This window comes from Tachyglossus aculeatus, chromosome 4 (assembly GCF_015852505.1).
Source record: "Tachyglossus aculeatus isolate mTacAcu1 chromosome 4, mTacAcu1.pri, whole genome shotgun sequence".
In the NCBI taxonomy this organism is placed as follows: domain Eukaryota; kingdom Metazoa; phylum Chordata; class Mammalia; order Monotremata; family Tachyglossidae; genus Tachyglossus; species Tachyglossus aculeatus.
In genome coordinates, this window is record NC_052069.1 from 135,695,058 (window position 1) to 135,720,248 (window position 25,191).

Genomic DNA, 25,191 nt, shown 5'->3' on the forward strand with positions numbered 1-25,191 from the left:
TGATTTTCCTCTTAACAATAATAATCATAACGGCATTTGTTCAGCACTTACTGAATGCCAGGTACTGTATTAAGAGCTGGGGTGGATACAGGGAACCGGGTTGGACACGGTCCCTGTCCCAGGTGGGGCTCACAGTTTCAATCCCCACTTTACAGATGAGGGAACTGAGACACAGAGAAGTGAAGTGACTTGCCCAAGGTCACATAGCAGACGAGTGGCGAAGCCGGGATTAGAACCCACGATCCCTGACTCGCAGGCCTGTGCTCTAGCCACTTTGACATGCTGCTTCCCTTTATTCATTCATTCATTCATTCAATCGTTTTTATCGAGCGCTTACTCTGTGCAGAGCACTGTGCTAAGCGTTTGGGAAGTACAAGTCGGCAACATATAGAGACGGTCCCTACCCAACAACGGGCTCACAGTCTAGAAGGGGGAGACAGACCACAAAACAAAACATGTGGATAGGTGTCAAGTCAGGACATCTCCGTCTGGATGTCTGCCCGCCATCTAAAACTCAATATGTCCAAGACTGAACTCCTTATCTTCTCTCCCAAACCCTGCCCTCTCCCTGACTTTCCCGTCACTGTAGATGGCACTACCATCCTTCCTGTCTCACAAGCCCGCAACCTGGGTGTCATCCTCGACTCCGCTCTCTCGTTCACCCCTCACATCCAATCCGTCACCAAAACCTGCCGGTCTCACCTCCGCAACATCGCCAAGATCTGCCCTTTCCTCTCCATCCAAACCGCTACCTTGTTGGTTCAATCTCCCATCTTATCCCGACTGGATTACTGCACCGGCTTCCTCTCTGATCTCCCATCCTCCTGTCTCTCCCCACTTCAGTCTATACTTCACGCTGCTGCCCGGATCATCTTTGTGCAGAAACGCTCTGGGCGTGTTACCCCCGTCCTTTATGGTAACCGACGTCCAAATAAATCTTCTCCCTCTGCCCTTCTGTAACTTAGCCACCTTCCCCAAACCTTCAACATCCAACCAGGTCTGAAAGGCATAACTCCTCAACTCTGCCTAAAACTAAGAAAATTTTAGTTAGCCTTATCCTTGCGGCCTTGCCAAACTGTCACTCAGATTAGGGTTGAGCCAATGGTTTTTTTCTATCTCTTTGGATTTTAATTACAAAAAGACACACACACTTTGCTACTCCAAGTTTGAAAAATGATAATAAATCTTTTCTTAAACAGCACTTGTGTCAAACACTGTTCCAAGCCCTGGGGTAGATACAAGTCAATTAGGTTGGACACAATCCCCTTCCCGCAGGAGGCTCACGGTCTAAGTAGGAGGGAGAGCAGGAGAACTGAGGCACGGAGAAGTTAAGTGACTGGTCCAAGGTCACCCGGCATGCATTTGGCCGAGCCAGGATTAGAACCCAGATCCCAGGCCTGTGCTTTTGCAACTAAGCCACGCTGCTTTGCGAGCAGCTACTAACATGGAAGTTTCCGCATTGTTAGAGGACTCAAATTTCTCCTCGTTTCGGAGAGCCTGAAACTTTCATATAAAACCAGTAGCGCTGCACAACTTTCCCTGGTTATTTTCATCGCCCTGGATTATTTAGACTTCAAGTCATCTGAATAAACATACTCGGAGCTGAGACGGCGACCTGTTATGCAAATGCCTGGCAGTGACTGACGAGAAGGCTTTCCTCAAAGTGAACACAGCCGGGGAGACGCGATATTCCGGACGCTAGAAACGGCCTCCACTCTCTGGCTCTCGAATCTAACGAATTTCACTTTAAACCGCTCCTGTGAAACGTCCACCCTCGCCTCGATATGTAAAATGGCTCGGGTTCCCAGAAGTGTTTTCCTTTCACAGAGGAGCTGTTCAAGAATTCACCTTTCTAGATGGAAAACAGGAGTCGAACACAGCCTTCTCTGAATCACCAAAATTGCTGGAGAAACGTTGTTCTACAGTACAGGCTACGGATCTTGAATAATTTTCCTTAAGGGGAAGGCTATAAATCCTGAATAAAAGGACTCATGCCAAACGAACGACCTCTGTTTTGTTTTTACTTCTCAAACGTCGGTAATGATGAGGATCAGTATGGCTACTGCCTTAGATAAATGGCTCTTTTACACCACTACAGTAATAGTAGTATTAGCTGTACTCTCATCAAGTATATTTCCACCGAAAAACACTTTTTTTCATGGTATTTGTTACGTGCCCGGCACTGTACTAAGTGCTGGGGTATACACAAGCTAACCCAGTTGGACACAGTCCCTGTCCCACATGGGGCTCACAGTCTTCATTCATTCATTCATTCAATCGTATTTATTGAGCGCTTACTGTGTGCAGAGCACTGTACTAAGCGCTTGAGAAGGACAATTCAGCAACAAAGAGAGACCATCCCTGCCCACAGCGGGCTCACAGTCTAGAACGGGGGGAGACAGACAGCAAAACAGGCATTAAAGAAGCAGCGTGGCTCAGTGGAAAGAGCCCAGGCTTTGGAGTCAGAGGTCATGGGTTCCAATCCCGACTCTGTCAATCATCAGCTGAGTGACCCTGGGCAAGTCACTTAACTTCTCTGGACCTCAGTTCCCTCATCTGCAAAATGGGGATGAAGACCGTGGGCCTTGGAGTCAGAAGGTCACGGGTTCTTATCCCAGCTCCCTCACATGTCTGCTGTGTGACCTTAGGCAGGTCATTTCACTTCTCTGTGCCTCTCATCCGTAAAATGGGGATTGAGACTGTGAGCCCCATGTGGGACAGGGATTGTGTCCAATCTGATTTGTTTGTATCTGCCTCAGCCCTTAGTACAGTGCTTGGCACATAGTAAGCGCTTAACAAATGCTACAGTTATCATTATTATTATGACATTTATTGTTAGCTCTATTAGAGAAGCAGCGTGGCTCAGTGGAAAGAGCACGGGCTTTGGAGTCAGAGGTCATGGGTTCAAGTCCCATTTTACAATGGTGGGAAGTGAGGCCCAGAGAAGTAAAGTGACTGGCCCAAGGTCACATGGCGGACAAGTGGCGGAGCCGGGGTGAGAACCTAGGTCCTTCTGTCTCCTAGGCCCGGGCTCTATCCGCTAGGCTATGCTTCTCTGATCCTTATCCAAGCCAGGAAGAAAGTGTCAGGTGAACCCGGAATCCAACTTTCTTGCGAAGTAACTGAGGTATACAGGAGTTGGAGTAGTTTCTTCAAATTCAAAGCTCAGTAGCAGGATGTTAGAATCCTGTAGCCTTGATTAAATCAAACTAAGAGCTACAGAGGGTTCCATTTAACTTAATGCACAGCCATTACATTTTCTCCTTTCTTTTTTTAGGATGACGAGGTTAGAGAGGGCCAGAAGTTTATTTTTAAAATGACTTTTTTGTCCAGAAGAGGAGGAGATGGGGAGGGGAAACGGGTGGCGGGAGGAGAGAGAAGAAAGAATATTTACAGAAGTCTCTGCCTAGTAATTTCCTCTGTTCTCTTTGCTCCAGTGAAAGGAGAAGCGCCTTAATGCATACAGCCTGACTCTTTCCTCTTCGCATATAGCCCTAATTCGGTGTTTGTGACATTACAAATGGAACAGAATGTCAAAATTCCACATGATGACTGTGCTACTAGGAAGAAATGGGCTATGAGGGTGTGCTTAAGTAATACATACTGTATTAGAGTTTTCTCCTGGAACAAAAGTGCCTCTTGAAGAAGAATTCCCAGGGGACGAGGAAAAGGGATTCGCAGATTTAGCTGCTGTGTCCCATTTCTCAAAAACACTTGCTACCAGAGTCCTAATTATGGCTTAGGATCGATCTTTCTAAATAATAATAACAATAATTATTACGCTATTTGTCAAGCACTTACTACGGGCCAGGCACAGTACTAAGCGCTGCGGTGGACAACAACCAAATCGGGTTGGACACGGTCCCTTTCCCTTGCGGGGCTCAGAGTCTCAATCACCACTTTACAGATGAAGTAACTGAGGCCCAGAGAAGTGAAGTGACTTGCCCAAGGTCACTCAGCAGACAAGTGGCGGAGCCGGGATTAGAGCCCATGACCTTCGGACTCAAAGGCTCATGCTCTATCCACTAGGCCATGCTGCTTCTCTAGGACTGTAAGCCTGCTGCGAGCAAGAAACGTGTCTACCAACTCTGTTGGACTGTACTCTCCCTGGCACTTCTTACAGTGCTCTGCACATGATAATCGATCAATAAATACCACTGATTGATCCAGAATTATCAGCGAATCTAGCCTTCAGAAAGACCAGAGCGACGAGTGTCCTGGCTCGGAGATTTTCCATCCGAACAATCACACATCCAAAGTAGTGGAACGCGGCTTTTCATCCTAAAGGAATAACAGCAAATTTTCCTTCCTCGCTTCTGCTCGGAACAACCCCACTTACATACAGTGTCTGGCACAGAGTAAGCGTTTAACGAATACCATTACTATGATTATTATTTCAAAGAAATGTGGCACAGTGGCCAGACGGGGACTTACGGGTATTCGATCTTCGATGTTCAGTTCCCTCTTCGTTGGTGTCTGTGAAGGAGAAGACGAGCAGGAGATCTCCTCGGCTCCTAAATTGTCAACCAACCGCTCAGAGGCCACTGGGATGGAGGTGGCGGTGATCTCGACCATCTGAGTGCTCGCGGGCAGATGTGCCAGACAGTTCGCGCTGCTCTCCGGGAAAATGTCACCAAATCGGTTCACGTGGCGAAGGCTGGGGGAAGCATCTGGGCCACGGGACGGTTCGGAGCCATTTCGGCCCAGGCTGCTCTCCTCTCGTCCGTCACCTCCGAGCGCTTCGACGCCTCTTTCCTCAGACGGGATGGCATCTTGTCTCGAGGCCTGGGCTCCGCTGATCTTTCCCGGATCGGCCAAAGGAGCGGATCTGGGAAGGCCGAGCCCGGATTTTCGGCGCTCGGCCTCGTTTTTCAGAACGTCAGGGAATCCTAAGGGTTCGGCCCTGCTGTCGCCGTGGCTCGGGACGTTAGTGGCTTCGGGCTGCGGCCTCTCTTGGCCGACTCCGTTTCCCGACTGCGGGCGGGTCCGTGGGGAAGCGTGAAGGGGCACCTCTTCCCGGGCAGGCGGACTCATCCCTGACTTTCCCCCACTGACAGGAGAGCCCTCCTCCGGAGACAAGGTGCGGCTTGAGGACCCCGCAATTATCTCCCGGGCTTGTAGCCCGCCAGAAACCCCACACGGGCCAGGTGCGGTTGGCGCCTCAGGGGACGTGTCACGTCGTGGACCGGTATCCCAGGCTCCTATCTTCTCCAGGAAGCTCAGAGTCGGGACAGGAGGGACCATACCCTTGGGAGGAAAAGGCTCCCGGTTCATATTCCCGTCACTCGGAGGGGAGGCCTGATTCGGAATGAGAGCCTTGCTGGGGGTCTCGGATATTCCTTCGCTCGGACAAGTGAGCGAGGCCTGCAGCTCGGGGGTGATAGGAAGTGGCTGGAAGCCTCCTTCTGGGGTGACGGTTTTGGTTGCAAACACCCCAGGAGTCGACTGATGGATTGGATGAGTCAGCCGTCCGAAGAAAGATTTCTCGTCCAGGAATAGGTGACTCCAGAGAGAACTGTCTCTTTCCTTTTTCTCCCCCTCAGAATTGTCACCAGATGAGGCAGACATTTTGGCCTCGCTGCCCTCAGGCTGGATCTCCCGCCCGCCAAAATCGACAGTCGCTGCCCGGAGGGGTTCGGATTCATTTGCGCCGGGCGGGTCCGAAGAAGACACGGGGGCTTCCTTCTGCTGCTGTCGGGGGAATTTCACCACCGTGGACGTCGCTGGGGGCCCATTACCAGAACTAAAAGTAAGCGTTCGGATATCGTCAGCATCACCCCTGGCGGTCGGGGTAGCTTCCAAAGATTTTCCAGAACTCACCGAGGGATGGATGGGATTCTTAACAACCTGTCCCTCTAAAATGTTGGAAGAAGACGCGCTCTCTGGAACAATTTCCTCTTTGGAAAATATTGGGGGGGGTTCTTTCCTAAACTCTTCTGAGGGTCTCTCCGCCAATTCTGAAGGACTCGCGTCCGGCCTAAATTCACTCTCCTCGGGATTCCTGGGAGAGACTGGCTTGCCTGAGGGTCTGTCAGAAAAAGACGAGGCCTCCCTAGAAGTGAGAAGCCCTACTTCTTTCTCCAACAACTCCGGTAGGAAAGGAGCAGGCCCTTCTTGCAGGAAACAGGCCTGGTCTCCCTCACTGGGACTTTGGCTCATGCTCGCGGGAGCGTTTTCGGCCTGCTCTCGATATCCCCGCCTGACCGGGTGAATCTGCGAACTGAGGAATTGTAAACCATCAGTTCCACCGGGGCCCAGGTGCCCGTCACCCGGCTCGGATAAGGCGGGATTTTCGTCGTCCTCTTGGCCGGATTCTTGGCCGGGCAGAGTAAAGGGGTGCTGGGAGAGGCTGGCATCATAACCCGCAGGGGCAAGCGTGTGCTGCGACAGACTGAAACAGCTGTTCACTAAGTCCGAAGCTGCCAAGAGCAAGGCTTCTCTGGGACGCGAAGGCCTGGAGTGCCGCTCGGTGATTTCGGAGAGATCAGGGGTCGCTCTGGAAAATATTAAAAAAAAAAAAAACCCTCACAATAAACACATACTGAGCGCTTAACGAACGCCTTTGGAAAAAAATAAGTTGTAAATGAGCATGCAGTGGGGAGAATCTGAATGATTCTTCTGGCTTATGTCACAAATCTGTCTGGTGGGTTGGAAACAGGACAGCTTAAAGATCAAGCAGAAGAACATGTGCCTAGCAATTCTGTTATACTGTATTATATTCATTCATTCAATCGTATTTATTGAGCGCTTACTGTGTGCAGAGCACTGCACTAAGCGCTTGGGAAGTACAAGTTGGCACCATATAGAGACGGTCCCTACCCAACAGCGGGCTCACAGTCTATCACATATTACACATATTATAATGCATTATATTAAGAGAAGCAGTGTGGCTTGGTGGATAGAGCACGGGGCTGGGAGTCAAACGGACCTGGATTCTAATCCTGGCTCCGCCACATGTCCGCCGTATGACTTTGGCCAAGTCACTTCACTTCTCTGGACCTCAGTTACCTCATCTGTATTACGGGGATTAAGAATGTGAGCCCCATGGGGGTCAGGAACCTGATTAACTTCTATCTACCCCAGTGCTTAGAACAGTGCTTGGCACACAGTATGTGCTTAACAAGTACAATAATAATAATAATATTGTACTCTCCCAAGTGCTTAGTACAGTGCTTTTTACACAGTAAGTGCTCAATAAATAGGATTGATTGATTGGGTAGAATCTGAATACTGCTTCTGGCCGAAGTCACAAATCTCCCCAGTGGTTTGGAGACAGTACGGCTTAAAGACTGAGCAGAAGAGTAAGCATTGGGCAGGTGTCTACCAACTCTGTTATACTGGACACTCCCAAGCGCTTAGTACAGTGCCCTGAACCAAGTAAGTGCTCAATAAATGAGGTTGACTGATGGGGCAGAATTTGAATACTTCTTCTGGCTCAAAACACAAATCCGTCCAGGGATTTGGAAACGATATGGCTTAAAGATCGAGCAGAAGAGCATGCACGGGGTATTTGTCTGTTATATTGGACTCCCTCAAGTGCTTAGTACAGTGTTTGGCACACAGTAAGCATTCAATAAATACATTTATTTTACTTGTACATATTTATTCTACTTATTTTATTTTGTTAATATGTTTTGTTTTGTTCTCTGTTTCCCCCTTCTAAACTGTGAGCCCACTGTTGGGTAGAGACCGTCTCTATATGTTGCCAACTTATACTTCCCAAGCGCTTAGTCCAGTGCTCTGCACACAGTAAGCGCTCAATAAATACGATTGAATGAATGAATGAATGAACAACTGATTGATTGATGGGGTAGAATTTGAATCCTTCTTCTGGCCCAAAACACAAATCCGTCCAGGGATTTGGAAACACTATGGCTTAAAGATCGAGCAGAAGAGTATGCATGGGGTATCTGTCTACCAACTCCGTTATACTGGACTCCCCCAAGTGCTTAGTACAGTGTTTGGCACACAGTAAGCATTCAATAAACACAACTGATTGATTGATGGGGTAGAATTTGAATACTTCTTCTGGCCTAAATCACAAATCCGTCCAGGGATTTGGAAACAATATGGCTTAAAGATCGAGCAGAAGAGTATGCACAGGGTATTTGTCTACCAACTCTGTTATACTGGACTCCCCCAAGTGCTTAGTACAGTGTTTGGCACACCGTAAGCATTCAATAAATACAACTGATTGATGGGGTAGAATTTGAATACTTCTGGCCTAAGTCACAAATCTGTCCAGCGAATTGGAAGCAGTACGGCACAAAGATCAAGCAGAAGAGCATTCACTCATTTGATCATATTTATTGTGTGCTTACTGTATGCAGAGCACTGTACTAAGAGCTTGGAAGCGGACAATACAACAATAAACGGACACATTCCCTGCCCACAATGAGCTTAGAGTCAACAGGCATGTGTCAATCAACTCTGTTATAGTCTTATATCGTACTCTCCCGAATCAGGTGGTCACGGGTTCTAATCCCGGCCCCCCGCCACTTGTCTGCCGGGTGACCTTGGGCAAGTCGCTCTGCACACAATAAGTGCTCAGTAAATACAGAAGCAGTATGGGTCAGTGGAAAGAGCCCGGGCTTTGGAGTCAGAGGGTTCAAATCCCAGCTCCGCCACGTGTCAGCTGTGTGACTTTGGGCAAGTCACTTCACTTCTCTGTGCCTCAGTTACCTCATCTGTCAAATAGGGATTAAGACTGCGAGCCGCCCTGTGGGACAACCTGATCACCTTGTAACCTCCCCAGCGCTTTGAACAGTGCTTTGCACATAGTAAGCGCTTAATAAATGCCATTGTTATTATATTATTATTATTATTATTATTATTATTATTATTATTATAAATACAAGTGATCGGGTGAGTCGGGAAAACAGCACAGCTGACAGATCAGGCGGCCCGAGGGAAAAGGAGCAGTCCGGGTTTTCACGTCCCGTCGTCCCACCTCAGAGGAGCGAAATCCAGGTCGGTCCGCAGGAACAAGGTATCCTCCCAGACCTTGGGATCTTGGGGCGGGAAGGACACTGCCAGGAGGAGATGCGGGGAGATGCCGCTGTCCCCAAAAGCTGCAAAGTTTAAAGAGACGGAAACAGCGGGTGATGCCAAGAGCCAAATGTCGCGGCGTATTAATCAACCCCTTGTGAGCTCAGCCTCCCGGCCATCTGGCGGAGCGGCCTGGGGGAGAGGGAAAACCACCTCAACTCTGGGGTTGGGCAATCCCCCCGGTGTGGCTTAGTGGAAAGAACCCGGGCTTTGGAGTCCAAGGTAATGGGTTCAAATCAGCTGTGTGACTTTGGGCAAGTCACTTCACTTCTCTGGGCCTCAGTTCCCTCATCTGTAAAATGGGGATTAAGACTGTGAGCCCCCCGTGGGACAACCTGATCTCCTCGTAACCTCCCCAGTGCTTAGAACAGTGCTTTGCACAGAGTAAGCGCTTAACAAATGCCATCAAAAAAAAAAAAAAAAGAGCCAGGGCTTGGGAGTCAGAGGATGGGGGTTCTAATCCCAGCTTCGCCACTTGTCTGCTGTGTGACTTTGGGCAAGTCACTTCACTTCTCCGAGCCTCCGTTCCCTCATCTGTAAAATGGGGATTGAGACTGTGAGCCCCATGCGCGACAGGGACTGTGTCCAACCCGATTTGCTTATAGCCCCCCCAGCACTTAGTACAGTGCCTGGCACATAGTTAGTGCTTATTAAAAACCACAACTATCATCATCATCATCATCGTCATCATCAATCGTATTTATTGAGCGCTTACTGTGTGCAGAGCACTGTACTAAGCGCTTGGGAAGTACAAATCATCATCATCACCAATACCATTAAAAGACGACCTGAAGAAGCACAAAACAAAGAGAGCATTTTATCCCCGTTGTCAAAAACCAGACCCCCACCAAACCCACGCTTCAGAACTGTGAGCTCATTGTGGGCAGGGAATGTGTCTGTTTGTTGTTGTATTGTCATCTCCCAAGCGCTTGGTACAGTGCTTTGCACACAGTAAGCACTCAATAAATACAACTAACTGACTGACTGAGTGAATCTAGCCTTGGCCCTCTGTCAGAAGAGCAAGAGAAAACATTGGCAGGGGTGGGGATTTTCAGGATTGGCAGGAGAGTGTGGAGAAGGGAAAGGGGAAGCCAAAAGGGTACACCCCTCAGTTAATTACGATAACAGGCTTTTTTTTTTTTCCAAGTGGTATTTGTTAAACACTAACTACGTGTCACGCACTGTACTAAATGCTGGGGTACCTACACGCTCGTCAGGCTGGATGCGGTCCACATCCCATATGGGGCTCATGGTCTTCATCCCCAATTCGCCATCCGCTGCACAGAAGGTCAGAGGCTGCAGGGATTTATTGCCTGGGCTCCTGGGCCATTCCAGCTTCCGGCCTCAGTTTACCCAGTCTCTGCTTTCCCCCCCCCCCCCCCATACCTAATTTGATTGGCAAGGGGGTGGGGGATACCGTCTGTATTCCCGGGTTGGGCTGTCGATCTTGCGGTTTCGGTTGTGGGGGCGGTATCCCACCCTCCCTTCCGAGTTCCGCCTTAATGGCTTGGGTGGTCACGAGATAGCATTTGACCTTGAGATGGTGGGCCCCCCCCGGGTCACATTGGGCCAAATGGCAGAACCGGGATTAGAACCCAGGTCCTCCCAGGCGTGGGCTCTAACCACTGGACCATGCTGCTCCTCAGAAGACCACTTTGCCCCATCATTTCAGAGCTAATAACAATAATACGAGTATTTTTTAAGCGCTTACTATGAGCCAGGAACTGTACCGAGCGCTGGGGTACCTACAAGCTCATCAGGTTGAACACAGTCCCTGTCCCACATGGGACTCACAGGCTTCATCCCCGTTTTACAGATGAGGTCACCAAGGCCCAGGGAAGTTAAGCAACTTGCCCAAGGTCACACAGCAGACAAGCGGAAGGGGTGGCAGTAGAATTCAGACCCCTCTCACTCCCAGGCCACGCTGCTGCTCTGAAGTCTTCCCAGGGCCCTGGGTAGGGACTGTCTCTATATGTTGCCAGCTTGTACTTCCCAAGCGCTTAGTACAGTGCTCTGCACACAGTAAGTGCTCAATAAATACAATTGATTGATTTAAAAAATAACGATAATAATAATAATGATGGTATTTGTTCAATGCTTACTACGTGCCAAGCACTGGTCCAAGCACGGGGGTAGATACAAGGTAATCAGTTGGTCCCACATAATAATAACGGTATTGCTAAGCACTTGGGGTGGATACACGGTAATCAAGTCGTCCCACATGGGGCTCACCATCTTAATCCTCATTTTCCAGATGCGGTCACTGAGGCCCAGAGAAGTAAAGGGGCTTGCCCAAGGCCACACGGCAGACAAGTGGCGGAGCCGGGATTAGAACTCACGTCCTCGGACTCCACACCAGGGCTCTTTCCATGGAGCCAGGCTGCTTCCAAAGTGACAGAGAGATGGGTGGAGGAGCAGAGGAGGTATCAATCAATCAATCAATCAATCGTATTTATTGAGCGCTTACTGTGTGCAGAGCACTGTACTAAGCGCTTGGGAAGTACATATTGGCAACATATAAAGACAGTCCCTACCCAACAGTGGGCTCACAGTCTAAAAGGTATGTGAGGACAAGGAGGTTTCGTGGACAGTTGGAAGCTCGGCACCAACGGATCCTACCACCACCCTCGGATTTCCGGGCATCAGGCCCAATCCCACCAGCTGGACATCCCTGGCAGAGGGCTTAATCCTTTCCCGTTCCTCCACCCTCCCAAAATCCTGGGGCTTGCCCGGCGCACTGGGTAAATTGGTGCCGTTTCTCTAAGGGGATGCTCCGACTTGGATTTTTTTAGAGGTGCGTGCACAGATCGATAGATCTGGTGTGGGACTAGCCCAAGGTCACACACCAGACGAGTGGCAGAGCCAGGATTAGAACCCAAGCCCTTCAGCCTAATAGGCCTGTGAGCCTCCGGCTGAGTCATCCTGCATTTATATAATAATAATAATGATGGCATTTGTTAAGCGCTTACTATGTGCAAAGCACTGTTCTAAGCGCTGGGGAGGATACAAGGTGATTAAATTGTCCCACGTGGGGCTCACAGTCAATCCCCAGTTTACAGATGAGGTAACTGAGGCTCAGAGAAGTTAAGTGACTTGCCCAAGGTCACACAGCAGACATGTGGCGGAGCCAGGATTTGAACCCCTGACCTCTGACTCCAAAGTCCACGCTCTTTCCACTGAGCCATGCTGCTTCTTCTTTTATATGTGTCCAGTGGCTTCTCGCTAGGCCGAAGTCTCTCAATTCCCTCTGAACTTCCACCCAAAAAGAGGTATTTATCTTGTATCTCACCCAGTGCTCAGTACAGCCTCAGCTGAGAAGAAGTGCAGCTTATTGGACGGAGCCGGGGCCAAGCTGTCAGAAGGACGTGGGTTCTACTTCTGGTTCTGCCAACTTGTACTTCCCAAGCGCTTAGTAATAATAATAATAATAATAATAATGGCATTTATTAAGCGCTTACTACGTGCAAAGCACTGTTCTAAGCACTGGGGAAGTTACAAACTGATCAGGTTGTCCCACGGGGGGCTCACAGTCTTAATCCCCATTTTACAGATGAGGCCAACTGAGGCCCAGAGAAGGGAAGTGACAGCTGACAATTGGTGGAGCCAGGATTTGAACCCATGACCTCTGACTCCAAAGCCCTTGCTCTTTCCACTGAGCCATGCTGCTTCTCTACTACAGTGCTCTGCACACAGTAAGCGCTCAGTAAATACGACAATGAATGAATGAATGTCTGCTGACCTCTGACATGGCAGAAGAGCCATGCTGCTTCTCTAGTACAGTGCTCTGTACACAGTAAGCACTCAATAAATAATAATAATAATTATAATGGCATTTATTAAGCGCTTACTATGTGCAAAGCACTGTGCTAAGCACTGGGGAAGTTACAAACTGATCAGGTTGTCCCACAGTGGGCTCACAGTCTTAATCCCCATTTTACGGATGAGGTAACTGAGGCCCAGAGAAGTTAAGTGACTTGCCCAAAGTCACACAACTGACAACTGGCAGAACCGGGATCTGAACCCCTGACCTCTGGCTCCAAAGCCCGTGCTTTTTCCACTGAGCCACGCTGCTTCTCTACAGTGCTCTGCACACAGTAGGTGCTCAATAAATATGATTGAATGAGTGAATGAATGTCTGCTGAGTTACCTTGGACTAGTCACTTCACTTCTCTAGGGCCTTGAAGGGGAGAGTGGTTGCCTGGGGGATTTGAGGAGGGACGGCATACCAGGCCAGGGGTCGGCGGCAACACGGGCGAGAAGGAGGCCCAATGAGAAGGTTAGCACTAGAGTAGTGAAGCGTATTTATCAAGTAGCTACTGTGCGCAGAGCACTGTACTAAGCGTTGGTAGATGTGGTCCCTGTTCATGAGCAGCTTACAGTCTAGAGAGATCAAATAATAATAATAATAGTAATGATGGTATTTGTTAAGTGCTTCTTATGTGCCATGCACTGTCCTAAGCGCTGGGGGAGATCCAAGGTCATCGGGTTGTCCCACTTGGGGTTCACAGTTTTCATCCCCATTTGACAGCTGAAGTAACTGAGGCACAGAGAAGTGAAGTGACTTGCCCCAAGTCACGCAGCTGACAAGTGGCGGAGCCAGGATTAGAACCCATGACTTCTGACTCCCAAGCCCGGGCTCTTTCCACTAAGCCATGCTGCTTCCCTTTGTATCTGATCGAGTCTTCCAGCTGAGCACACACAACGGCTCTTTAAGTATCCCATTATCGTCCTCTCCCCTGATATTTTCTTCCCAGGATAACCGTGTTGAGGTGAACCTATCTCTAATGCCGGTAAACGATTTATCTTCACATTTTTACGGTGCATTTCAATCGAGGATCACCTCTCTTGACTCAAAAAAAACACATTTTAAGAAATGAGGTAGCACCTCCACGACCTAAAAATCCCCAGATCGGAGAACACAGCGCTACATTAAAGTTACAAAAAAAAAGGAAACCCGCCCCAAAACTGAATCCTTGTTCAACAACAGACTCTGACCTTGGGAGACTGTGAGCCCACTGTTGGGTAGGGACTGTCTCTATACGTTGCCAACTTGTCCTTCCCAAGCGCTTAGTACAGTGCTCTGCACACAGTAAGCGCTCAATAAATACAATTGATGATGATGATGAGAAAGCCCGTTGAAAAACCAAATGCACGAAGGGGGGAAGCTTTAAACCGCACCATGGAAACAGGCGGATTTGAGAGAGAAATATTCACCGGGCGACGACGATCTCTTTCCTCCCTCTCCTTACAAACCCTGAAGAGGAAAAGAAATTCTGCTTCGGCAGCCGGAGTTCAAATTCGAAAGCTGTTGGTGAAAGAGTCTCGGCAGACACTCAAAGTCAAGAGGCAATGTGACAGTAACTTGACAGTATGTGTTGCCAACTTGTACTTCCCAAGCGCTTAGTACAGTGCTCTGCACACAGTAAGCACTCAATAAATACGACTGATGATGATGATGATGATAATAATAATAATGATGGCATTTATTAAGCGCTTACTATGTGCAACGCACTGTTCTAAGCGCTGGGGAGGTTACAAGGTGATCAGGTTGTCCCACGGGGTGCTCACAGTCTTCATCCCCATTTTCCAGATGAGGTAACTGAGGCACAGAAGTGAAGTGACTTGCCCAAGGTCACACAGCTGACAATTGGTGGAGTCGGGATTTGAACCCATGACCTCTGACTCCAAAGCCCGGGCTCTTTTTCAGGGAGCCATGCTGCTTCTTAATGATAATGAATGATGATGAATGTGATGACAATAATATTTCAGATTTAGTAGCGCTATTTTTCTGGACTGTGAGCCCACTGTTGGGTAGGGACCGTCTCTATATGTTGCCAACGTGTACTTCCCAAGCGCTTAGTACAGTGCTCTGCACACAGTAAGCGCTCAATAAATACGACTGAATGAATGAATGAATGAAGCCCGTAAATATCGAGGATCACACTGTGTCCTCCGAACACATTATGAGGTTCATCAGGGTAGAACGTAAGCTCTTGGGGAGGGATTGTGTCTGTTTATTGCTGTACTGTACTCTCCCTAACGCTTAGTACAGTGCTCTGCACACTGTAAGCGCTCAATAAATACAGATGAATCAACTCTGGTGGGCAGGGAACATGCCTACCAACTCTGTTGACTGTAAGCTGGTTGTGGGCAGGGAATGTGTCTACTTATTGTTATACTGTACTCTCCCAAGCGCTTAGTACAGTGCTCTGCACACAGCAGGCGCTCAATAAATATGACTGAATGAACGAATGCTCTCTCGAGTGCTTAATACGGGATTCTGCACCCAGTGAGCGCTCAATAAAAACCACCGATTGAGGAGAAAAACGAGGTGCCGCCGCTTGTCTGCCGTGTGACCTTCGGTGAGTCACTTAACTTCTCTGTGCCTCAGTTCCCTCATCTGGACAATGGGGATTAAGATTGCGAGCCCCAAGTGGGAGATGGACTGGGTACAACCTGCTTATCTTCTATCTACCTTAGCATTTAGTACAGTGTCCGGCACATAGTAAGTGTTCAGAGGGTTGCTCAGAGACTTACAGATAGTCAAACGGCTCTTCCAAATCCCGGCCTTGAGCATTTTTCCCAGACTGAGCCCCCTCCTTCCTCTCCCCAGCCTTACCTCCTTCACCTCCCCACAGCACCTGTATATATATATATGTATTTGTATATATTTATTACCCTATTTATTTATTTATTTTAAATGTACATATTTATCTTGTTTATTTTATTTTGTTAATATGTTTCGTTTCGTCTCCCCCTTCTAGACTGTGAGCCCGCTGCTGGGTACGAACTGCCTCTATGTGTTGCCAACTTGGACTCCCCAACCGCTTAGTACAGTGCTCTGCACACAGTAAGCACTCAATAAATACGATTGAATGAATGAATGAATAAAACATGCTACCTTAAAGGGAGATTCAGTCACTAAAGAGCGGTGTGAGAAATTTTTTTTTACGGTATTTTTTAAGCGCTTACTCTTTGCGAGACACTGTACTGAGCGCTGGGGAAAATACAAGCTAATCAGGTTGGAGACCGTCCATATCCTACCTAGTCTTAATCCCCATTTTCCAGCTGGGGTATCGGAAGCCCAGAGGAGTGAAGTGACTTGCCCAAGGTCACACAGCAGACAAGTGGCGGGACCGGGATTAGAACCTAGGTCCTTCTGACCCACTAGGCCACTGTGCTTCACATACCACTTAGTAGATTAGATCCAGTAGCCTTCATTTTTACTCCAGCACACCTTATGTACTTCCCAAGCGCTTGGTACAGTGCTGTGCACACAGTTAGCGCTCAATAAATTCGATTGAATGAATGAATACTGCATGCCGTGCAACTCATTGGCCAAGAATTCAATCACTCAGTCAATCAGGAGGCAGCATGGTGTAGTGGACAGCCCACAGGCCTGGGATTCAGAAGATCACAGGTTCTAATCCCAGCTCCGCCACTTATCTGCTGTGTGGCCTTGGGTAAATCACTTCACTTCTCTGTGCCTCAGTTACCTCATCTGTAAAATGGGGATGAAGACTCTGAGCCCCATGCGGGGCAGGGACTGTGCCCAACCCGACATCCTGGCATCCAGCCCAGCTCTTAGTAATTATAACAATAATAATCATTATTATGGTAATAATAATGAGAATGATGGCATTTATTAAGCGCTTACTATGTGCAAAGCACTGTTCTAAGCGTGGGGGAGGTTACAAGGTGATCAGGTTGTCCCACGGGGGGCTCACAGTCTTCATCGCCGGTTTACAGATGAGGTAACTGAGGCATGGAGGAGTGAAGCGACCTGTCCAAAGTCACACAGCTGACAATGGGTGGAGCCGGGATTTGAACCCATGACCTCTGACTCCAAAGCCCGGGCTCTTTTCCACGGAGCCACATTGCTTCTCTATTTGGTAAGGGCATAAGGGTATTTGTTAAGGGCATACTGTTCTAAGTGCTGAGGTAGATACGACGTAATCAGGTTGCCCCACGTGGGACTCACAGCCTTAATCCCCATTTTGCAGATGAGGGAACTGAGGCACAGAGAAGGTGCGTGGCTTGCTCAGGGTCGCACAGCAGACAAATGGTGGGGCCGGGATTAGAACCCACATCTTCTGACTCCCAAGTCCGTGCTCCTTCCACTAAGCCACGCTGCTTCTACAGTGCCTGGCACACAGTAAGCGCTTAAACACCACAATTATTAGAGAAGCAGCGTGGCTCAGTGGAAAGAGCCCGGGCTTTGGAGTCAGGGGTCATGGGTTCGAATCCCAGCTCTGCCAATTGCCAGCTGTGTGACTTTGGGCAAGTCACTTAACTTCTCTGGGCCTCAGTTACCTCAACTGTAAAATGGGGATGAAGCCTGTGAGCCCTCTGTGGGACAACCTGATCACCTTGTAACCTCCCCAGTGCTTAGAACAGTGCTTTGCACATAGTAAGCGCTTGACAAATGCCATTAAAAAATTATCATTATTATTATTATTGAGTGTTTACTATGCGTAGCGCACTGTACTAAGCGCTTGGGAGGGTAGTATAACAGAGCTAATTCCTCTGTAGTTGTGATTTTACGCCGGATGGAAGGACAGCCTCAGAGAACCCACCACAAGAACAGCTCAGCCTGGAAATCGCAAATAATAATAATAATGATAATAATGATGGCATTTGTCAAGCGCTTACTATGTGCAAAGCACTGTTCTAAGCGCAAATGTTGAGCCAACTGGGCGATGCTCCTCAGCGGAGGGGGAAAAAAAAAAAGGATTTGGTCCAAAATGCCTTGACACAGCCCAGCACGACGGAGCAGCAGGAGGGTGAAATGGATGAATTTTTGATTTTCCTCATTGTTGACAAGAATGAGTCACAAAGGTTTGCTCAACCTGCCACTAAGCAAAGGAGAAGAGCCAAGAGGAAAGCTGATTTCGGGGGGCGGATTTCATAAAAAAGAAATACTAAGGACAGGTGCTAATTAAAATATAGGTAGGCTCTCCACGCAGCAACTGCTTCACGTAGAGGTAGGGTAGATAGCGATCTTTCATTGCCGTTGGGTCAGAAAGGGCGGCCAGGGGCAAAGAAATATTTAAAAAAAAATTGTCAAAGAAGCTGCGTGGACTACTGGAAAGAGGACAGGCCTGAGTTCTAATCCCAGCTCCATCACCTAGCAGGAGGACCTGGGTTCTAATCCCAACTCCGCCACGGGCCTGCTGGGTGACCTTGGGTGGGTCACTTCCGTTCTCTGGGCCTTAGTTACCTCATCTGTAAAATGGGGATTACGAGTGTGAGCCCCATGTGGGGCAGGGACTGCGTCCAACCCGACTAACTTGTATCTACTGTGGCGCTCAGAACAGTGCCTGACATATATTCATTCATTCATTCAATCGTATTTATTGAGCACTTACTGTGTGCAGAGCCCTGTACAAAGCGCTTGGGAAGTACAAGTCGGCAACATATAGAAACGGTCCCTACCCAACAGCGGGCTCACAGTCTAGAAGGGGGAGACAGACAACAAAGCAAAACATATTAACAAAATAAAATAAATAGAATAAATATGTACAAATAAAATAGGGTAATAAATCCGTACAAACATATATACATATATACAGGTGCTGTGGGGAAGGGAAGGAGGTAAGGCGGGCAGATGGCGGGGAGGGGGAGAGGAAGGAGGGGGCTAACGATAATAAGCGCTTAACAAGTAATAACAATAATAATGGCATTTGTTAAGCACTTACTATGTGCAAAGCACTGTTCTAAATGCTGGGGAGGATACAAGGTGATCAAGTTGTCCCACGTGGGGCTCACAGTCTTAATCCCCATTTTACAGATGAGGTAACTGAAGCTCAGAGAAGTGAAGTGACTTGCCCAAGGCCACACAGCAGACAGGTGGCAGAGCTGGGATTTGAACCCATGACCTCTGACTCCAAAGCCCGTGCTCTTTCCACTGAGCCACACTGCTTCTCTAACAAGTATAGTAAGCGCTTAACAAGTACCACAATTATTATTCTAATTATTATGTCTTCAGGGTGACCTTGGGCAAGTCACTTCACTTCTCTGTGCCTACGTTACCCCATCTGTAAAATGGGGATTAAAACCTACTCCCTGCCCCATCCCATAAGGGGCTAACAGTCTTAAATCCCCATATTCATTCATTCATTCAATCGTATTTATTGAGCGATTACTGTGTGCAGAGCACTGTACTAAGCGCTTGGGAAGTACATGTTGGCAACATATAGAGACGGTCCCTACCCAACAACGGGCTCACAGTCTAGTAGCAGTCCCTATCCCATATGGGGCTCACTCTCTTAACCCACACTCTCGATTGCAGACAAGTGACTTGCCCGAGGTCAGCCAGGAGACAAATGGCAGGGTCAGGACTAGAACCCAGGTCCTTCTGATTCCCAGGCCCATGCTCTTTTCATTAGGATAAGCTGCTTCTTGATAGATACCACTGATTGACTGATTAATACAGCATTCTCCCCTCAGTAAGCGCTTAATACTAGTATTACTCCACCAAACTGGATTTCCTTTCCTTCCATAGATTAAAGCCCATGCTCTATCCACTAGGATAAGCTGCTTCTTGATAGATCAGTCAATCAATCGTATTTATTGAGCACTTACTGTGTGCAGAGCACTGTACTAAGCGCTTGGGAAGTACAAGTTGGCAACACATAGAGACGGTCCCTACGCAACAGTGGGCTCACAGTCTAGAAGGGGGAGACAGAGAACAAAACCAAACATATTAACAAAATAAAATAAATAGAACAGATATGTACAAGTAAAATAAATAAATAGAGGAATAAATACGTACAAACATATATACATATATACAGGTGCTGTGGGGAAGGGAAGGAGGTAAGGTGGGGGGGATGGAGAGGGGGAGGAGGGGGCGAGGAATGAGAGGATGATAGGGATGATAGATACCACTGATTGACTGATTAATATATAATTCTCCCCGCAATAAGCGCCTGATACTAGTATTACTACACCAAACATCCAAATGTTAGGGATGGCATTTGAAGGTACATAAACAAGATAAGCAGCATGGCGTAGTGGATAGAGCACGGGCCTGGGAATCAGGTCATGGGTTCCAATCCCGGCTCCGCCGCTTGCCTGCTGTGTGACCTTGGGCGAGCCACTTCGCTTCTCTGGGCCTCCGTTACCCCATCTGGAAACCAGGGATTGAGACTGTGAGTCCCCCATTAATTCATTAATACAATCACCCAACCTTATCCCGCCTAGATTACTGCTTCAGCCTCCTTGCTGACCTCCCAGCCTCCTGCCTCTCCCCACTCCAGTCCCTACTTCACTCCGCTGCCCGCATCATCTTTCTACGGAAACGTTCAGGACACGTCACCCTCCTCCTCAAAAATCGCCAGTGGTTGCCTATCCTCCTCCGTATCAAACAAAAACTCCTCACCACTGGCTTTAAAACAGTCCACCACCTTGCCCCTTTCTACCTCAACTTGTTTCTCTCCTTTTCCAACCCCAGGCCTCACACTCCACTCCTCTAGTGCCAACCTTCTCACTGGGCCTCCATCTCACCTGTCTCACCAACATCCCCTGGCCCATGTCCCGCCTCTGGCCTCCCTCCTCAAATCCGCCAAACAATTCCTCGCCCGCCTTCAAAACCTTACTGAAGGCCCATCTCTTCCTAGAGACCTTCCCACACTAAGCCCCACTTTTCCTCATCGCCTTTGCTCTTCCCCCCCTCCCCGCGCCACACATATACTGTAATTTTATGTATTTATATCGATGTCTGTTTATCTGTATTGCTGTCTTCCCCCGCTCTAGACTGTAAGCTTGTTGTGGGCAGGGATTGTCTCTCTCTATTGCTGTATGGTACTTTCCCAACCACTTAGTAGAGTGCTCTGCACACAGTAAGCGCTCAATAAATATGACTGAATGAATAAATGACAGGGACTGTTTCCAACCCGATTTGCTGGTATCCACCCCGGCGCTTGGTACAGTGCCTGGCACAAAGCAAGACCTTAGCAAATACTATAGGTATTATTATTATTACATGCAACTAGTGCAACGATAATATCTTCTAGGCTGGAAGAATATTCTAAGATTACAGTCTAAGTGCCAAGACGCAGACTGATAAGGAAGTCAGAAATGCCACCCAAAAAGGAAATTTCCCGTTTTATCAATCGTTTTTGCTTTTAAATGCCGCGGTAGCTAAGAGGGAGCAAGACAAGGAGTTTTGCCAGCTAAAATGCCCGACGATTTTATGTTCTTTTTCAAATATTCTGAGGGCCGACTTGTAGGCTGGCTTCAGTCAGATGTTTCCTAGGTTTAGTGGGTGGCAGAGCAGGTGTCTGATGTTCAAAGCACCACGTGACGTCAGCGCGCTACTTTTCAGGCATCTTGTGTCAAAACAGTAATTCTTCCTGCTGCCTCTCTGAAGGTCAAAAGCCTTCTTCACCGCTGAATTTCCTCAAAAAGCAGAGCGGGCTGTGCTGCTTTCTCTTCTAACCTGCTGACTGACAATTCTGACTGCGAGGAAAGACTAAGATAGAGAAGAAATGAAACCTTCGAGGTACTGTCAACGGCTAAAAGAGGAAATCAATCGCGAGCAGGAGCTGCTAATAATAATGATTGTGGTATTTGTAAAGCGCTTGCTAAACGCCAGGCACTGCACTAAGCACTGGGGTAGATACAACTTGTACTTCCCAAGCGCTTAGTACAGTGCTCTGCACACAGTAAGCGCTGAATGAATACGACTGAATGAATGAATACAAGGTCATCGGGTTGGACACAGTCCCTGTCCCACCCTGGGCTCACGGTCTTCATCCCCATTTTCCGGATGAGGTCCCTGAGGGCCAGAGGAGTGAGGTGACTTGCCCAAGGTCACACAGCAGACAAGTGGCGGAGGCGGGATTAGAACCCATGAACTAGTCCCAGGCCCGTGCTCTATCCCCTACGCCATGCTGCTCATCTTATTTGTGTGCATTTAAATGCCATCTCGGTCAATTGGATGGATTATGCTTTAATCTATGGAAGGAAAGGAAATCCAGTTTGGTGTAGTAATGCTAGTACTAAACACTTACTGAAGGAAGAATACTGTATTAATCAGTCAATCAGTGGGCCTTGGAGCCAAATGGTCATGGGTTCTAATCCCAGCTCCGCCACTTGTCTGTTGTGTGACTCGGGGCAAGTCACTTCACTTCTCTGGGCCTCAGTTCCCTCATCTGGAAAATGGCGATTAAGACTGTGAGCTCCACGTGGGACAACCTGATTACCTTGTATCTACCCCAGAGCTTAGAACAGTGCTTGGCACATAGTAAGTGCTGAACAAATACGATAATTATTATTATTATTATTCTCTGGGCCTCAGTTCCCTCATCACGAAAATGAGGGTTAAGACTGAGCACCCCATGTGGGGCAGGGACTGTGTCCAATCCGATTTGCTTGTATCCACCCCAGCGTTTAGTACAGTGCCTGACACATAGTAAGTGCTTAACAAATACCATAATTATTATTACCGTGCACAGAGAATGTATCTGTTATATTGTTATACTGTTATATTGTTATACTGTACTCTTCCAACCGCTTTGTCCAGTGCTCTGTGCACAGTAAGCGCTCAATAAATACGACTGACAGAGTGATTGACACTATACTAAACTCCTTGGGAGAGAAAAAGGGAGCAGATAGACATGATCCCTGTCTTCAGGAAGCTACTGGAATCTTAATTTCAAAGTACATTATAGCAGGAATAAGCAAAACCATTTTTTTACAAAAAATCTGTCCTTCAAAAAGGAACAAAGAACATTTTCTAATGCTCACAGCAGTCTTTAGTCTTAAAGTATATTTTTCTGTTCTCTTTAATCCGAAAAAGAATAGCAATAGAAACTGAGTCTGTTTTAATGAAATGCCGTACTTCAAGTCTGAAAGTTATGAAACAGAATTCATATTCTCCGGCATTATGAAGCCTTGAGCATCAGTCTACAGAATATACTTCAGGCAAACACACCTGCATTTTCGACAACCACTCTCTCACCTCACAGGGAAACCGAGTCTTCGAAAATCACCGTAACACTACAAAGTACCCTGCTAATACAGAGACTTTATTTCGAGGCAGAGCAAAACCAATTCCCGCCTTCCTCCCGTCCCAAGACGAAAAGGCGTCTATGGAATCGCCTTGTTTAAAGAGGAGGCTTTTAGAGGGGAACTTTATTGATCCCTAGGGGCCCCTGGAGTTGAAATGATGATGATGGTATTTGTTAAGCACTTACGACGTGCCAAGCACTGTCCTAAGCACTTTCAGCCCCTTGCCCAGGATCCTCGTGTAATGACGTCCTTTGCTCTCAGCAGTCCCTGCTACCTGCAGTGATGTTTTAGATTCCTTCATTTAATTGTATTTATTGAGCGCTTACTGTGTGCAGAGCACTTCCCTTCTAGTACGGTGTATTATCCTGAGTCTCCGATGACGGAGAGCCACCGCCTCCTATTTCCCACCCATTCCTCCCTTCGGTCGTGTTTATCGGGCGCTTACTGTGTGCAGAGCACTGGACTAGACGCTTGGGAGAGGATGGTAGAGCAATAAACAGACACATTCCCACAAGTCTGTTATGTCACATTATTTGAGACGGTGAGTCACCGATGCTCACTGCGCTCCAGGCTGCTTGGGGTTTCTCCTTTTTCAACTCCACTCATCAGCAGCTGCCTGGATATCGTTTAGTTCACCACCGCTTGGCACGCAGTAAGCGCTCAATAAATACAGTGGAAGGAATATGTGGCCGATTTGTACTTCCCAAGCACCTAGTACAGTGCTCTGCACACAGTAAGTGCTCAATAAATACGACTGAATGAATGAATGGTAACTCTGCGGCACAAGACGATTGGAAATCAAGAATTTGTGGGCTCGAGTACCTATCAGCGTGGGACGAACAGGACAACTTTGCCTGTCTTCTCTTTAATTCCATAATAATAATAGTAATTGTGGCATTTGGTAAGCGCGTACTATGTACCAGGGCCTGTACTAAGCGCTGGGGTAAAGACCAGCAAATTGTTTTGGACACGGTCCCCGTGTTATCCAATTATCCACTGGGGTTTTCTCCTAAAGAACAGGGACTTCCAAATTCCCTTGTACTTAACTTGCACTTCCCAAATTAACTTGTACTTCCCAAGCACTTAGTACAGTGCTCTGCACACAGTAAGCGCTCAATAAATACGATTGAATGAATGAATGAATTCCCCAGATTCCAAGCAAGTTGGTCTCTCTAACATCCCAGGTTTTGAAAGTGCTTTGAATCGAGGAAAGCTGCTACGCAAATACGAAACAGAATTATAAACTTCACTGCTGACTTGGAAGCTCGTCGTGGGTAGGGAATGCTTATTTTATTTATTTGTTTATTGTTTATTGTCTGTTTATTGTTCTACGGTGCTCTCCCTGGCGCTTAGTCCAGTGTTTAGCACACGACAAGCGCTCATTAAAACGACTGAAGGAAATAACGATGTGCTTTAAGAATCAAAGTGAGGCAACAGTGATAGGATTCAAGGGTGACTCTCACCTATCAGACTGCAACTGCATTGAGGCCGGGGGCTTTTACTTCGGATGTATATCCCCAAGCAACTGGAAGAATGAGCTCGCTGTGGGCAGGGAATGTGTCTGTTTGTTGCTGTACTGTTCTCTCCCAAGCGCTTAGTACGGTGCTTTGCACACAGTAAGCGCTCAGTAAATGCGACTGAATGAACAAATGAATGAATACAGCAGTGTGGCTTAGTGGAAAGAGCCCAGGCTTTGGAGTCAGAGGTCATGGGTTCAAATCCCGGCTCCGCCAACTGTCAGCTGTGTGACTTTGGGCAAGTCACTTGACTTCTCTGTGCCTCAGTTACCCATCTGTAAAATGGGGATTAAAACTGTGAGCCCCCGGTGGGACAACCTGATCACCTTGTAACCTCCCCAGTGCTCAGAACAGTGCTTTGCACATAGTAAGCGCTTAACAAATGCCATTATTATTATTATTATTACCGTTCTGAAAGCAGTATCTCATCACTAAATGATGATGACGCAAAACTGCATCATACCTTTAAGGGTGGGATTCTCTCCGGTCGACAGAGCCACAATGGGGGATGTCTGCTCAGGATCTGGTTTGGTAATCCGATAATCCCCGTGTATTACCACGTTAATACAATCACTCATCCTATCCTGCCTTGATTACTGCATCAGCCTCC

At 47.8% G+C, this 25,191-nt stretch overlaps 1 protein-coding gene across 2 annotated transcripts in view; it reads right to left on the reverse strand.

Annotated features, from left to right (window-relative positions):
- Positions 1 to 25,191, reverse strand: part of ALMS1 (ALMS1 centrosome and basal body associated protein) — a 118,533-nt gene that overhangs the window by 81,092 nt on the left and 12,250 nt on the right. For both annotated transcript variants that reach the window (XM_038745236.1, XM_038745235.1), the window contains exons 3-4: positions 8,951 to 9,071; positions 4,435 to 6,496 (exon numbers count right to left, since the gene is read on the reverse strand). In XM_038745236.1, the coding sequence (XP_038601164.1) occupies positions 4,435 to 6,496; positions 8,951 to 9,071 (2,183 nt within the window). The remainder of the gene's footprint in view (positions 1 to 4,434; positions 6,497 to 8,950; positions 9,072 to 25,191) is intronic.